Source organism: Centropristis striata, chromosome 13 (assembly GCF_030273125.1).
Source record: "Centropristis striata isolate RG_2023a ecotype Rhode Island chromosome 13, C.striata_1.0, whole genome shotgun sequence".
Classification (NCBI taxonomy): Eukaryota; Metazoa; Chordata; class Actinopteri; order Perciformes; family Serranidae; genus Centropristis; species Centropristis striata.
Window position 1 is genome coordinate 36,163,123 of NC_081529.1, and position 16,530 is coordinate 36,179,652.

The 16,530-nt window shown below is 36.6% G+C and overlaps 2 protein-coding genes across 2 annotated transcripts; both read right to left on the minus strand.

Annotated features, from left to right (window-relative positions):
* Window positions 1-7,619: 7,619 nt before the first annotated feature.
* Window positions 7,620-11,180, minus strand: LOC131983806 (eukaryotic translation initiation factor 2-alpha kinase 1-like). Its single transcript, XM_059348616.1, has 3 exons — window positions 11,130-11,180; window positions 9,678-9,725; window positions 7,620-7,853 (listed from the first exon to the last, which is right to left on the minus strand). The coding sequence occupies exons 2-3, from the start codon at window positions 9,696-9,698 to the stop codon at window positions 7,620-7,622; spliced, it is 255 nt and encodes an 84-aa protein (XP_059204599.1). The 5' UTR covers window positions 9,699-9,725; window positions 11,130-11,180.
* Window positions 11,181-12,413: 1,233 nt separating this feature from the next.
* Window positions 12,414-13,021, minus strand: LOC131983434 (perlucin-like). The gene is made up of 2 exons (XM_059348143.1): window positions 12,902-13,021; window positions 12,414-12,647 (listed from the first exon to the last, which is right to left on the minus strand). Exons 1-2 carry the CDS (start codon window positions 12,953-12,955, stop codon window positions 12,414-12,416), a joined length of 288 nt encoding a protein of 95 aa, XP_059204126.1. The 5' UTR covers window positions 12,956-13,021.
* Between the last annotated feature and the right edge of the window lie 3,509 nt (window positions 13,022-16,530).

The following is a 16,530-nucleotide window of genomic DNA, read 5'->3' on the forward strand; positions in this document are numbered from 1 at the left end:
GGTTACAAGCATATCTACCTCATCGAAAGCCTATACTACTAGGATGCTGCTACAGACCACCTAGCGCCAAGAATGAATATCTTGACATAATATGTGATATGTTAGATAATAATGCTGTTGTGGGTCAGGATATTTACTTCATGGGAGATTTTAACATTGACTGGTTTGCTCATAACTGCCCTTTGAAAAACAAGATGCAAACTGCCACAAATACATGTGGACTTACTCAAGTTATAAATAAACCTACGAGAATATGTGTAAAGCAGGATGGCACTAAAACATCAACGTGCATAGACCATATTTATACAAATTGTCCAGATCTGTGTAATGAGATATTGTCTGTGCCCATCGGCAGCAGTGATCACAACCTGGTCATAGTTGTAAGAAACATCAAAGTAAGTAATCCTGGACCCAAAATCATTCTTAAAAGGTCATATAAACGGTTCAATCAAGATGTATTTGTTAGTGATGTGAAAAAAATCTGTTGGTCTGAAGTCTTAGCAGCCAATAATCCTGAAATTGCTCTATTGAAGTTCAACAATTTATTTTTGCCTCTAGTGGAGAAACATGCACCACTAAAGAAGTTTACTGTCAGGAATGCCAAAACACCCTGGTAAAGAAATTAAAGATGCTATGAGAATGAGAGATCAAATGAAAAAAACTGCAAGCATAACAGGAAATATATGTGACTGGGACCTCTATAAGAAAATGAGAAACTCTGTTACCAAACTTAACAGAAAAAAAAAGAAAATTTACTTTGAAAATCGAGTTAAGGGGGTAGGTAATGATAATAAAAAACTATGGAATGTTTTAAATGATCTGACAGGTAGAAAAAACAAAACAAATCCATCCTTTATGGAGGCAAATGGCACGTTCATCACCAAGCCCAATGAAATTGCAAACTATTTAAATTATTATTTTATTAGCAAACTAGAAAAATTGAAAGAAAACATGTCTAATCTAAATAATGATATATCTCACCTATTAATGAGAAATAAAATCATGAATGGAAAAAACTCCAAGTTTAAACTGGAGAATATAAGCATTAACAAGGTAAAGGATTTCGTAAAAAACTGGAAAGACAAACCACCGGGTGTTGATCGCCTTGACAGCAGGCTTCTCAAAATAGCTGCTGATGAGATAGCTCCTGCATTAGCCCATATAATTAATTTCAGTTTTATGTGTGGTACATGTCCACAAGCGTGGAAGCAGGCAAAAATAATCTGACTGCCAAAAAATAAGAAAATGCCCTTTTCCGGCTCAAATAGCCGTCCTATAAGTTTATTACCAGTATTAGGAAAAATAATGGAATCCATTGTATTTGAACAAATTAATAAATATTTATCTGCTTATGACATTATTTGTAACTCTCAACATGCTTACAGAAGGGCTCACTCCACGGCAACGGCGCTGACTAGCATGTCCGATGATTGGCTTAGAGCAATTGAAAACAAAAACATGGTTGGTATTGTATTTCTGGATTTCTCAGCTGCTTTTGATGTAATTGATCATCACTTACTACTAACGAAACTGTCCTGCTATGGCTTTGAGCAAACTGCACTTGATTGGTTTTATAGCTATCTATCAAACAGGACACAAACAGTATTTTTTAATGGCAGCTACTCAGAAACCAAAACCATGACATGTGGAGTACCTCAAGGGAGCTGCCTTGGTCCTTTATTATTCAGTATTTTCACAAATGATTTACCGTATGTATTAGAGAAAGCTAACACAATTATGTATGCGGATGACGCAACCATCTATACATCAGCATCTACTAATAATGACTTAGAAATTATTATAGATGAGGAACTAGAAGGTGTGGCTGAATGGGTTAAAGTAAACAAGCTTTTCCTGAACATATCTAAAACTAACTGCATCATTGTAGGCTCAAATTATAATATTGATAGATATTTATTAAATATTAAAATGAATGATATCTCTATAGACCAGGTACATGAGACCGAATTGCTGGGAATGACAGTTGATAACAAATTATCATGGAAAAAACACATTAATAATATGATTGCAAAGATGGGCAGAGCGATATCAATTCTAAGAAGACATGCAACTTTTATGAATCCAAAAATCTTGAAAACAGCAATCCAATCGATAATATTATCACATCTCGACTATTGCCCAGCAGTTTGGTCGAATGCCACTGGAGACATGTTAAATAAACTACAATGTATACAGAATAGAGCTGCCGCACAATACTAAAGTGTGACTACAGGACAAATATTATCTCTATGCACAAGGAACTAAATTGGTTATTGGTCAAAGACAGACTATTGTACTCACTGCTAGTTGTTATTAGAAATATATCTGTCCTAAAAGCACCTTCTATTTTGTTTAAAAACCTTGCTTTTAGTGCAGAGAGTCATAAATATATCAGCAGACATGCAGCTGTAGTAAACTTTACATTACTTAAAGCAAGATCTAACGCCATCAAGCACACGTTTCTGTTTAGAGGTATGAAATAATGGAATTCACTGCCTAAAAATATCAAACTCAACACTAACATAAAGCAATTCAAAATATTAATAAAACAGTATTTATCAAAATTAGGAAAACATGGTATATTTATATGTATGTAGTATATTTCTATTGATATATGATATGTGTTATTATAATGTATATGCTGTAGAACGAAGGTGTATATACAACATATGTATTATGTGTTAGTAGATTTTTGTAATGATGTATACATATATGTAGAAATGTGTGTAATATGGATTAATATGTGAATAATTTTTTGTTTTGTTTTATTTTTTATTTTCATTATGTTTTGTGTTTTTAACTGTATATTTGATACTGTTGGACCCCAGGAAGAATAGCTGTGGCTTTGCTGCAGCTAATGGGGATCTTAATAATAAACTAATAAACTAATGTCCCTTTTTCTTTATTTATTTTCTTTCAGAGAATTAAAGTGAAACTCCCCCTTATATGAACTGTTCATAATTTGAATAAATAAAAATGTTAAAAAATTGGGCCTGGGAAGGAAACTGATGTTGATATATAACTATGAATATGGATGTTTTCTATGATTTAGTTTTCTTTTCCTTTTCTTTGCTTTTCCTCTGCATCAGGAACCTGTAAATCTAAGAGAAATTATGTTTTCTGTTGTTTTTAAGAAGGGAAAATATCCTACGTTGTATGAAACCTGTTGGCCTGAATTAAGATAACATTTAAATTAAAAAAGAAGAAGAATAGGCTTCAATACATAAATAATTAATTAATTCATCATGCTTATGAATCAAACATAATCAAAGAGCCACTGATGCACCATGGGGACGTTCTGCACAATAACCATCATTTATAAATGGTAAACAGATATTTTATTAATGTTTAATCATCATTTATAAACCATATATAGGCAATTTAGAATGGTAAATACATTATTTATTTATTTATTTATTTTTATTGCACAATAATACAGGAGTGAGTATTAAACAACGACAATAATGGTACCCCTGTGTGTGTGTGTGTGTGTGTGTGTGTGCGCGCGCGCGTGCGCACACATTATATATGTATATAACAAATAAAAATAAAAATATATATAATTTATTAATGTTTAACTAACTAAATCATTTATAAATGACAAATAATTGGTATATTAATGTAAGTTTATAGTTACTTTACCATTAACAAACAATTTAATTATAATTAATAGTTTATTAATAGATTTAGTTGCACTAATTATAAAAAAAATGTTGACGTATATTGACGTATGTTAATGATTTTGAAATGATTCATATACCTTTAAGAAATTGGTTTAAAAACAAACAAAAAGGGGAAAAAACAACAACTAAAGGAGCTCGGACTGAAATAAAGTGGAATAAATGAAAACAACAGGAATTGAAATGTCTCCACACAAATCTTTCTTGCTTTATTACTAGCATGCAGTTTTATTTAAGTGATGAGAAAAATCATTTAGAATAATTAATAAACAGCAGGAACAGCCAGTCAACTATTATAACCCTTAATGAAGCTAAAAACATCTCAGAGATGATGAAACTTTATAAAAAGATTATAGATCACAGAGGACATTTATTGTTATAAATCAGCAGGATTATGGAAAGTCTTCTTTATTATCTCTGTTATAAAATACAAAATAAATCATCACACAAATATAAATAAAGCAACAATTTGTGAAATATTTAAAGACGTTTATTAAATTAATTGGACACATTATTATGTTTTTTCATTATACATTACTTTGTTTGGACTTTATTTCATTATTAATTAAATAAAATGTATAACAGTGACACTTTAATTTCTAAAACCAAAACATATGAAGTTGAAGGAACCAAATATCTGATCTCATCATAGAGAATATGTGTAATTTAATTTTATTAATCTTATCAATGAAATGTCAGAAAATAGTGAAAAATCTCTGTAATAAATCCCCACAGCACAAACACACAAAATCAAATATCTTGTTTTAATAAACCAACACGTTTAAATATAAGTAAATATAAGATTAGGACCAGATAGACAAAAAAAACATTAAATATTCATATTTGGGTAACAATTTACAATAACTATCATTTATAAATGGTAAACAGATAGTTTATTAATGTTTAATCATCATTTATAAACTGTATATAGGCCATTTAGAATGGTAAATACATAATTTATTAATGTTTAACTAACTAAATCATTTATAAATGGCAAATAGATGGTATATTAATGTAAGTTTATAGTTACATTACCATTAACAAACAATAAAATTACAATTAATAGTTTTAGTTTCACTCATTATAACATTTTTAGCACCATATTAAGTATATTAATGATTTTGAAATTATTCATATACCTTTAAGAAATTGGTTGAAAACATTTAAAGATTAAATATGTATAGCACTTTGTAAATGGTTAATAATTGGTTTATAAACCATCTATAAACATTATTTAGTTAGTTATTGTAAAGTGTTACTGAAAGTAGATTTGAACGTTTCCACACAACATTAAAGTTTAAAGGTGGATTCCAGTCAAATCTAATTTATATTATCTGACCTATAAAATGTGAAAAATAATAAAACATTGCCTGTTATAACTTCCCACAGCAAACACATGAATTAAACTTAATAAATCAAGAGTCTGTATATGTTTAAATATAAGTAAATATCAGTTTATGACCAATAAAAACATTAAATCTTTAAAGGTGAAAAATAATAAAACATTGCCTGTTATAATTTCCCACAGCAAACACATCAATTCAAACTTAATAAACCAAGTAAATATCAGTTTATGACCAATAAAAACATTAAATCTTTAAACTGGAGAAGCTGGAAGCAGCAGATATTTGACATTTGAGCTCGTAAAATGACTAAAATTATGATTTGATTATTAAATAAACAGCTGCAACGAGTGGATTAATCTGCTAATTGTTGCAGCTCTATTGTCACACATCACACAAAGAAACACACTTTTCTCTGATTAACAAAATCTAAATTAACCCTTAATGAACTCCTCCCGTCGACTTTACACACACAAGTCAACTTACACACAGTCAAACCTGGAAATGAGGCCTTAATTTAGTAAATTTTACTAAAATTGACTAGCCTGGCTAACACCAGACTATTCTCAAATGAGGTCTAGTCTGGCAACGAGCAATGCATTTCTCCGTAGAGGAGGTGTGGTTAACAATCCTCCGGAGCCGTTTATTGGGCGCTTAGAATGTCTATCAAAGCGTCTGTAGGTAGCTCTTAGCCAATCAGATCAGTTATACCAGATGACGTAGTAGAGCAACAGAGATGGATGATTGTTGTGTGTGTGTCTGTGAGAGAGTGTTGTTTGCTGCTTTGCTTCTCCAGTTCTCGCTTTCTGCAAGATTATTTATTTTCACGCTTTATTCCCCCTCATGTCATTCAGCCACACACATCCACTGATTTTATGGGCAACAAACAAGCTGCTGGGGGTCTCTGGGGGCTCCGCTGTCCCCCGGCTCGGAACGAGATCACCGGTAGCGCCGTACCGGCGGTCTCGCCGGTACGGCGCTACCGGTGATCTCGTTCCGAGCCGGGGGACAGCGGAGCCGCCGAGAGACCTTTCGCCTTTCAACTTTCACTCTAAACTATTTAAAACACCATCTACAGCTAAAGAGAGTTTCGCGTCTGCAGCAGCCATGTTGGATCCGTAAGAAAACTACAAGCTTCCAAGTGCCGAGTAGTACACGTCATCATCTTGCCGTCCCTCCCCGCTCTGTGATTGGATCCCTAAAACAGGGCTACGAATGCTTCCTGGATTCCAGACCCTTTCGCAGTTCGAAATTAAATTTGAGCGTGCAAGGCAGTCTGGGTATACCCAGGCTAAATATTGACCAATAATAATGAAAAAAATATGGAAATTAACCTTTTTTTGCTGTCATCCAAAAATGAACAATGATTTTAAAACATAAGTTTCACTAAAAGTTGACATAACCTACTCTGTGCATTCACATAAATATATTATTATTTCACTATAACTATTGAAAAAAATATTCAGGTTTTTTGTTACTTTTCTTCCCCCCTGAAATGAGGTCTAATTTTGTATATTTGACTAAAATTAACCAATAATAATGAAATTAGTCATTAGTTGCCTTAAAAGGTGAAAAGAAGTTGGTAATAATTTTTTTCTACGTGTCCTAAAACCAGTCTGATGTCCTGGGGTCCATGAGGATGATGGGTATCAAAGGCAATCAACAGTATTAACTTACACCTGTTAATGTCCCGGAACATTGACAGGTGGAATTTCTGGCCTCGAACAGAAAGCATTTTTGGCAAAACCATAATACCTATCATTGATCCGACTTCACTTTGAGCGTCCCGAATTCTTCCTGAACGTCTACATATGATTTTTTTTAAGAAAAATTAAAAAATAGCTTTGTTAGAGCGATCTAAAAAAACTGTTCCATCTCCCTTTTTCAGAAATCTTCCTGCGTTTTTAATATGGGAGCCAATGAGGCTGTTGGTGGTGTTGGTGGATCATCTGTGCGTCCTACGCCCAAACTATAACTCTGACAGCTTTACCAGAGGATTGTGAGGGAGAAGACTAATTTTCCTACGTTTCTATGTATAAATTATTTCTGTAGAGTGGAATTTGCGGCCTGGAGCGCAGTTTTCAAATTTATTTTTTGACAGTTTTTTCTCTCCCTCTACACTCTGGCGATGATGTCACACACCGTGACACGAACATTCCGTGCAATACACACCCATTATAATCTCAGAATTTCTCCAAAAATGATCCTGGTCATTGAACAGGGATTGATAAAAAACTATATGACCTATCGAAACGTGGATTAATACACCGATACACAAGACTTGTGTCTACTGTTTGAAGTTTGAATGGAGTCTCTTGGTGAAATTATGCCGGAGAAGTAGACGTTTAAAAATCTCCAATTATTGTTCTTTTTCGCTCATTTTTTGTCAGCCATCCCATTCATTTCAATGCAAAATTTTGGGCAGTTTTTCGTGACTTACGTCGCGCACTGGTCCCTACAGCTATTGCTGTATGGGACCAGTGCTCGGTGCGATTGCCCCGAGGCCCTAATAATAATAATAATTTATAATAATAATTTGCAGGATGCAGAGGGGCACATATGCTGAAAATTTCAAGCAATTCTATGAAAGTTGACCTTAATTAATGGTAAAACTAAAGAAACGAAAAAAACTCAGTCTGACGTCGTTATTCAGCTTCTGGTCCTTCAGCTTCTGGTCCTTCAGCTTCAGGTCCTTCAGCTTCTGGTCCTTCAGCTTCTGGTCCTTCAGCTTCAGGTCCTTCAGCTTCTGGTCCTTCAGCTTCTGGTCCTTCAGCTTCAGGTCCTTCAGCTTCTGGTCCTTCAGCTTCTGGTCCTTCAGCTTCTGTTGGAGCTGACAAACATTATTATTACATTCTGCTTTGTTCTTTACATTACATCTTCTGAAGCTCTTTTTCAGCTTTTTTTTTTACTCGCACGATAGTTTGTGACTTTCCCCGTTTCTTCTCCTGTAAAGGCTCGGGCTTTTCTCACATCACTGGATTGTATTTGGACCTTTTCTTAGTTTGTTTGGTGGCAGATAGAAGTTTTTACTGCGTGTTGATTCATTAACCCATAAGAACCCAGATCTATTTATCCTGGAAGGAAAATGATGGGGGATATACCACAGACCAAGTGGACCACATAGAACACATTTATGATGTTTTTGTTTTTTTAAATACTATCCCTAAATGTCAAAGATCTGTGATGTGACATATACGTTACATTGGGAATGGGAATTGGGAATTAATGGAATTTATGTTTATGATATTTCTTATTTTAAAATAAATAAACTAGACACTTTTTCCACGTACAGAAACACAAATTTGCCTTTTTCTTTGCATCTCCACAACATATATTAAAATTGTGACAGGATAGGATAGGGTTATGTTTTGTTTATATTTGGTCAAATGTACTTTAAATTGAACAGCAGAGCATATATATTAATTTAAAATCATTTAAACAGTGAAAATAATGGAGTGGCCTATTACCAGTTTGTATACGTTTAAATAGTAAGTATATATAAGTTCATGACCATATATGACCAATAAAAACATTGAATCTTTAAATTGGAGAAGCTTTAACCAGCAGATATTTGACATTTGAGCTTGTAAAATGACTAAAATGATTATTTGATTATAAAAAAAAAAACAGCTGCAACAAGTTGATTAATCTGCTAATTGCTAATTGATATACCACAGACCAAGTGGACCACGTAGAATAGATTTCTGATGTGTTTTTTTTTTAAATACTACCCCTAAATGTCAAAGATCTGTGATGTGACATACATGTTACATTGGCCATTAATGGAATTTACGTTTATGATATTTCTTATTTTAAAATAAATAAACTAGACAATTTTTCTGCTTACAGAAACACAAATTAGCCTTTTTCTTTGCATCTCCACAACATTTATCAAAATTGTGACAGGATAGGATAGGATTATTTTTTGTTTATATTTGGTCAAATGTACTTTAAATTGAACAGCAGAGCATATATAATAATTTAAAATAATTTAAACAGTGAAAATAATTGCCATTTTTGTTATTGTGACAAATACGTCACATCAGGTTTTTGATTTTTAGGTTAAAAGCCTGATGTGACGTATACGTCACAGTGAAATTTTTGTTACTTTTTTTATATTAATTTATTCAGGAAATATGGTCAAAACAGGTTAAATGCAATACAGGAAACCCTATTAACGGATTAGAATTGTTAAATGGGTTTAAACATAGTCTCGTAACAAAAAATAAGCATTTTGAAATTAGCTACTTTTCCACTTTTCTGTTTCCAGTCACAGAAACATTTTGGAGAAGTCACTTCCTGTCACAGTCAAACAGTCTTTCTAAGGGACTTAATGAGTTAATGTGAAGCATAAAGCTGAATATTGGAGATTATAGAACATTTGAAGTGGGTTCTTATGGGTTAATAGTCACAATTCCACCTGGACACTATTTACTTCTCATGTCACGTTGCTGTCCAAAGCATTGTAATGTTTATAACATATAGTTTGTGAATGATTTTGCTCTATTCAATCTTTTAAATGTCTCTTTATCTGTTTCCTCCTCAGACTGTTTCTTTTACTGCTTTAATGTGAATTCACTCTCTGAGGGCCAATAAAGTTTCATCATTTGTTTGCTCAGTTTTTGCATAAAATTTGAATGAAAAGATGATTTACCTGCTTCAGCCTTCCCTCCATCACAGCTCATCGTTTAGTTCGAAGATGCTTTAAAAAGACAATAAAACATGATCAGTTCAGAGATTTCTGCGTGGATAATAATCAGCATCCTGTTGATATAAAAGAAGACATTAAATCTCTTGCGAGATTTGTGAGTTATTCAAACTTCTATTTGTGACCTGGTGGGGCAGTAAAAGGAAAAGAAGAAGAGGAGGAGAAGGAGGAGAAGCAGCCAGAATGACGTCACAGGGGCCGGCGACTCCTTAAGAAGAGTTGCTAACAGGCTAACAGTTAGCTCTGTAGCAGGACAGTGTGTATGTGCTAACAGGCTAACAGTTAGCTCTGTAGCAGTACAGTGTGTATGTGATAACAGGCTAACAGTTAGTTCTGTAGCAGTACAGTGTGTATGTGCTAACAGGCTAACAGTTAGCTCTGTAGCAGTACAGTGTGTATGTGCTAACAGGCTAACAGTTAGCTCTGTAGCAGTACAGTGTGTATGTGATAACAGGCTAACAGTTAGCTCTGTAGCAGTACAGTGTGTATGTGCTAACAGGCTAACAGTTAGCTCTGTAGCAGTACAGTGTGTATGTGCTAACAGGCTAACAGTTAGCTCTGTAGCAGTACAGTGTGTATGTGCTAACAGGCTAACAGTTAGCTCTGTAGCAGTACAGTGTGTATGTGCTAACAGGCTAACAGTTAGCTCTGTAGCAGTACAGTGTGTATGTGCTAACAGGCTAACAGTTAGCTCTGTAGCAGTACAGTGTGTATGTGCTGCTGCTGCAGGAGGTGTTCACTTAGCGATCTCTGTTTGACGATCGCTATGTTTATGATTATTAGCCATGCTGCTTTGTTTAGTCTCCCGTGCATGTGATCAGGGATCACGGTCGAAACTGTCGCTAAGCGATTACGCTACGGCCGAAAACCATACGTCACCTCCGGAGTCTATTAATTAATTAATTAATTAATTCCTCTGGGGGATTTAATTTTTTTATTCATTTTATTTAAACTTTTATAAATTTTAGTTTTAGTTTCAATTTTTGGAAGAAGAAGTTTAGTAAAAGCTCATGCTTACATCATGCATGTAAAGAGTTATAATAAAACATTTCAAAATGCAACTCGGTTAAATAAGGGTCCAGTCAGATATTGTGTCATTGTAGTTTTCTTAAAATCTCGTCTCGTTCTCGTGAACCTAATATCGATGGTGGTCAGTTTAGAGCTGCCAGGGGGCGTTCAGGGGTTTATCACTAAGTTATCAGCAGTTACTTCCTCCATCTGATGATATATTCTCACATTTAAATCAACACTAACTGATGATCTGCAGTTGGTCTCACTGCACGCTAACACCAACATCCTGAGTGTTCACATGTATTGTCCAGAAATTATTTTTATTTTCTCATTTCATGCTAAAGTAAACCTAAATCTAATATAAATACTGTTTGAATCAGTGATTACCACTTAAGTGGACTGTAGCAGATGAATGGATGTGTCCCGTCACAGCCCACGTCCCACCATCCTCCAGAGGAGCTGAAATCTGCTACTGCACAATTCTCATTTTGACCATTAGGTTCCCCTGGCGCCCAGTATCTGAACGAGGAGCTGCTTCCATCGGACCACTTCCAGGAGTCTCTGAAAAGGCCGATCCAGACATATTCTCCTCCTCCTGGAACCAGCTCCTTGACCTTCTGGTTCTCTTCCTGGTTCCTCACACTGGCCAGGTCTGTGTGGCGTTCTCTGCAGTAGCTCTGGGCCTCGGTCCAGGTCATTTCGTCGTCAGTGAGGACAAATGTCACATCCTGCCCTGAAAATAGATCCAGAGAAGAGCTGTGCAGAGGCAACATAACACACAACACTGATGCAAACTTTATATTTGAGTTTCTCTCCGTATTAATATTTTTCTCAGCAGTTTGATGTTTCTTAACCTTTTTATGCACATTATGGGTCTAAAGTGGACTGTTATGTATGAGTTTTTATGTTCTATATCTTTGCAATAAATTATTTTCATCATTCAGTATTCCAGGTTTTCCTCAATTAGTTTGTTTTTTGATTATCATACATCCTAATTTTATGTTTTCCTTCATTCATATTTGAATAAAATCCCTTTTTGTGTCACTACTATTCTAATGCACAACATGGGTCAAAAATGACCCATATCCATTTTATAGCCAAGTAGCTTGCTAAGCTAACTAACTAGCTAACTTCTTGGCTAAGTAGTTAGCTAAGCCAAGAAGTTAGCCAAGTAGTTAGCTGTGTAATAATACATAAACTGTTTTTCTTCATAAAGTATGAGGCAAAAAGTAAATAATGATCTGTTGTTATCAAAAACAAGATAATTAAAGAATACTTGGAATATTCAATCATAAAATAAGTTGATATCAAAAGATAGAGCACAGAAACACACAGCAGCATTAAATAACAATATTATATTGAATAACAATATTATATTAAATAACATGGGAATGAATGAGGGTGACTTTAGAGCATGTTGTGCATTAGAAGGGTTAATGAATGAAACGTGGAGCTGTGTGCATATCAACTCCTTCTCTTGCAGCCCTGTTGACTGAGACAGTGAGGTGGGATAAAGCTGTTGATGATGGAGCTCTTTATAGAAACATTTATATATTTATATAAATGAAGGCAGGACTCACGTCCATCTGCTTTAACTGTAACTGGAGACAGAGAGGCAGAGAGCAGCAGAGAAGAGGAGAGCTCAACAAGCTCAACTGCTCTGTTTTACCTTCACTCAGCAATATTCTCACCTCTCACATCACAGCAGACGGCCCGAATGTTCTCTGTGCAGCTGGCATCATCCCATTTTCCATTATGTTTCATCTTTGTGCAGTGTTTATCACCTCCTGAATTGTCTGGTTGTTGAGAATCCCATCGTCTGAACTCCTCCTCTCCTGGTCCGTAGAAGCTTGTGTCTGACAGTGACCAGCTCCAGCTGCCTTCATACAGTCCGATCCAGGTGTTCTGAAACACATGAGTGTATTAATAATATTCATGTGTCCATATGAACAGTGAAACAGGTTCTGTTTCCTGTAATACTTCCTGCTTTTCATACATGAACAGATCCCTTATGATGAACGTTCAATGGGGAACTAAATCCTTCGTCCTCGTTCAGTATTTTTTTAAAAACAACATTAAAACGTTTCTGTGAAGTATCACGGTTCAGATTTAATAAACTTTAATCCACCCAAAGGAAAGAAAGAGGAAAGTGAACTCACAGAGGAAAATCCTGCTGTTGCTGCCAAGCTGTTCAGGAACTCCACATGCTCCATGCTCTCTACAGTGACCAGGTCTGTGTGTTTCTCTCTGCAGTAACTTTGTGCTTCAGTAAAAGTCTTCAGGTCAGAAATGAAATGGTGCCGACCTCCAGCACACAGGCCTGTAGAGACACATGCATACTGTTCACATATATATATATATATATATATATATATATATATACATATATATATATATATATATATACATATATATATATATATATATATACATATATATATATATATATATATACATATATATATATATATATATATATATACATATATATATATATATATATATATATATATATATATAGCTATGAATAACTCTTCATACATGTTTTATACGTGTTTAATTAGTGCAGGTATCAAGTGGAACCCAGCAGTGAAACACAGAGACTGAGCACATTTTAACTGATTTATCTCTAATTTTTAAAAAAAAATATAAATTAGAGATGTGACTGATTCCTGCTTTCATAAAAGTATATCAGACCTGAGGCCCTTAGACCTGAGGCCCTTAGACCTGAGGCCCCGAGACCTGAGGCCCTTAGACCTGAGGCCCCGAGACCTGAGGCCCTTGGACCTGAGGCCCTTAGACCTGAGGCCCCGAGACCTGAGGCCCCGAGACCTGAGGCCCGAGACCTGAGGCCCTTAGACCTGAGGCCCTTAGACCTGAGGCCCCGAGACCTGAGGCCCCGAGACCTGAGGCCCCGAGACCTGAGGCCCCGAGACCTGAGGCCCTTAGACCTGAGGCCCCGAGACCTGAGGCCCTTAGAACTGAGGCCCCGAGACCTGAGGCCCCGAGACCTGAGGCCCTTAGACCTGAGGCCCCGAGACCTGAGGCCCCGAGACCTGAGGCCCTTAGACCTGAGGCCCTTAGACCTGAGGCCCCGAGACCTGAGGCCCTTAGAACTGAGGCCCCGAGACCTGAGGCCCTTAGACCTGAGGCCCCGAGACCTGTGACCTGAGGCCCCGAGACCTGAGACCTGAGACCTGAGGACCTGAGACCCTTAGACCTGAGGCCCTTAGACCTGAGGCCCTTAGACCTGAGACCTGAGGACCTGAGACCTGAGGCCCTGAGACCTGAGGACCTGAGACCCTTAGACCTGAGGCCCTTAGACCTGAGGCCCCGAGACCTGACGCCCCGAGACCTGAGACCTGAGGACCTGAGACCTGAGACCTGAGGCCCTGAGACCTGAGACCTGAGGCCCCGAGACCTGAGGCCCTTAGACCTGAGGCCCCGAGACCTGAGGCCCCGAGACCTGAGGCCCCGAGACCTGAGGCCCCGAGGCCCTGAGACCTGAGACCTGAGACCTGAGGACCTGAGACCTGAGGCCCTTAGACCTGAGGCCCCGAGACCTGAGACCTGAGGCCCCGAGACCTGAGGACCTGAGACCTGAGACCTGAGACCTGCGGCCATGCTCCCTAAACATCAGAAGACTTTAAAAGATTTGTAAAAGACTGGTGTTAAACTCTGGTGTCCCACCTGGTCCCCTCTAAAGACATCTGGGGCCTCATGTATCAAAGAGTGCGTAGTTTTCATACTGAAGATGGCGTACTCCCAAAACTAGAGAAGTACGCACGCAATCTCACCTCCACATGTATCAAACTGTGCTTACGCAGGTTCAGCACCTTTCCTTGATACATCCCAACCTGCGTGGAACTGAGCGCACATGCACGAGCCACCAGCCACGCCCCTCCCCAAAATGAATACGCAAATGACATGCAAATGACTATAAATCGCCGGTGTCGTTCCAAAAAGTGATTGCCTGCCAGAATCTGATTTCTGGCCGCGGGAGCGCGCACGGCAGCCCGTTGAGCGGTCAGATCTTTACATTATGAAGTTCATGAATGAGATCAAGTCATATTTAGGCAGAAATAACCTTTGAGTAACTGTATCTGGCCTTCAATCCATTTTTGGCAGGTGAAAATGCCTATTTTGTGTTGTAATGGTGCTTTAAAGGGATTCCAAGCTGTCCTGTGAGCTCTAGTGTTTACATTATGAAGCTCATGAATGAGATCAAGTCATATTTAGGCAGAAATAACCTCTCAGTAACTATACTATGCCTTCAATCAGTTTTTGCGAGGTGAAAACTGAAATAGACGTGTCTATCACGTAGTTGCCATGTCTGATTTCGCTACAAACTACACTTCTTTTGGCCACAGTTGTAATAATTACGCAACAACAAACGTTAAACTTTCGAAGCCACATGCCTTTGCTATAATTACATTATAATACAGTTGTGTGTATCTGCATATTAAGACCGTTTAATCCAGAGAAAAGCAGACGTGTTTACGCTACCGCTCAACGGGCTGCCGTGCGCGCTCCCGCGGCCAGAAATCAGATTCTGGCAGGCAATCACTTTTTGGCACGACACCGGCATGCCCGCTGATTATCGACAAAACAACGACAAATCAACTTACTGCCACTGCGCGCGAGGTGGACGTAGTGATCTCCAGGTGGAGGCAGGAAAAATTGAGCTTTTTATTAATCGCTGTTCACCTGCGGCGTTAACATCTCCATAATAATAATAATAATAATAATAATAATAATAATAATAATAATAATAATAATAATAATCCATGTTAAACCAAAGGAGAAACGGTCGGCGATCGGGACTTTGACACAGTAATTAAGGAGGTTAACTGTGAAAAATGTGCGCGCTCCATAATCAGAATCACAAGTACTTTATTGGAAATTCGGTATATATAAAAATAGTTGAAATAGCAGAATATATAGACTTAAGAAAATATACAATCTTAACATCAAAACATATAGACTTCAACATACTATCAATGCACAAGTCAGCAGCAGTACGCAGGTGAAGTCTAAAATATGAAAATAGATGAAAAAAAATCCTCTCTCCCCTCATATTATGAACGGGTTATTGATGGTGGAAAACGGCATTTTTCTAAAAACTGACTAAATGGAGGAGAAGCAGCTTTTGGCTCCAGCTGCTCTAGTGTGTGACTCAGTGGTTTGTGTTGAAAACAACGACAACAACAACAATAAAAAGAGGAGAAGACGCCACTAAATGCCCCTCACAAAGCTGAAGAAGGGTTTCTGTTTTTATCACATGAAAAGTTGATTATTTTACAGTAAAAATAGATAAAAGGAAGAATAAAGGAAAGGAACATTTAGAAATGAATTAATCATATACATTTATGTCCTATTTAATTATAATAATTATATTTATCAGCTCTATCAACTTTCATTTAGTTAATCAAACATTAATCATTGATTATTTATGACTTATTTATGTCTACATTTATTGATACATTTTAACTGGGTCTCCTTACTGTTCTCTTTACTAAGAAACATCTAAATATATGACATCACTAGATTTTTATTGAGGCATTATTGTGATGTTACTTTTTCCTGTGGAAGTGGTTTTACTGGTTTTACTGGCCGGTCTGGAACCAGTCTGTGTCTTTTTCGATAATTCTTACATCCATTTTTAGTCATTTTGTGTCATTTTTCATAATTCTTACATTTCATTTTGTGTTTTGGTCAATTTGTGTCTTTTTCGATAATTTTGTGTCCTTTTTTTGGCCATTTTACATCTATTTTTGGTCATATTGTG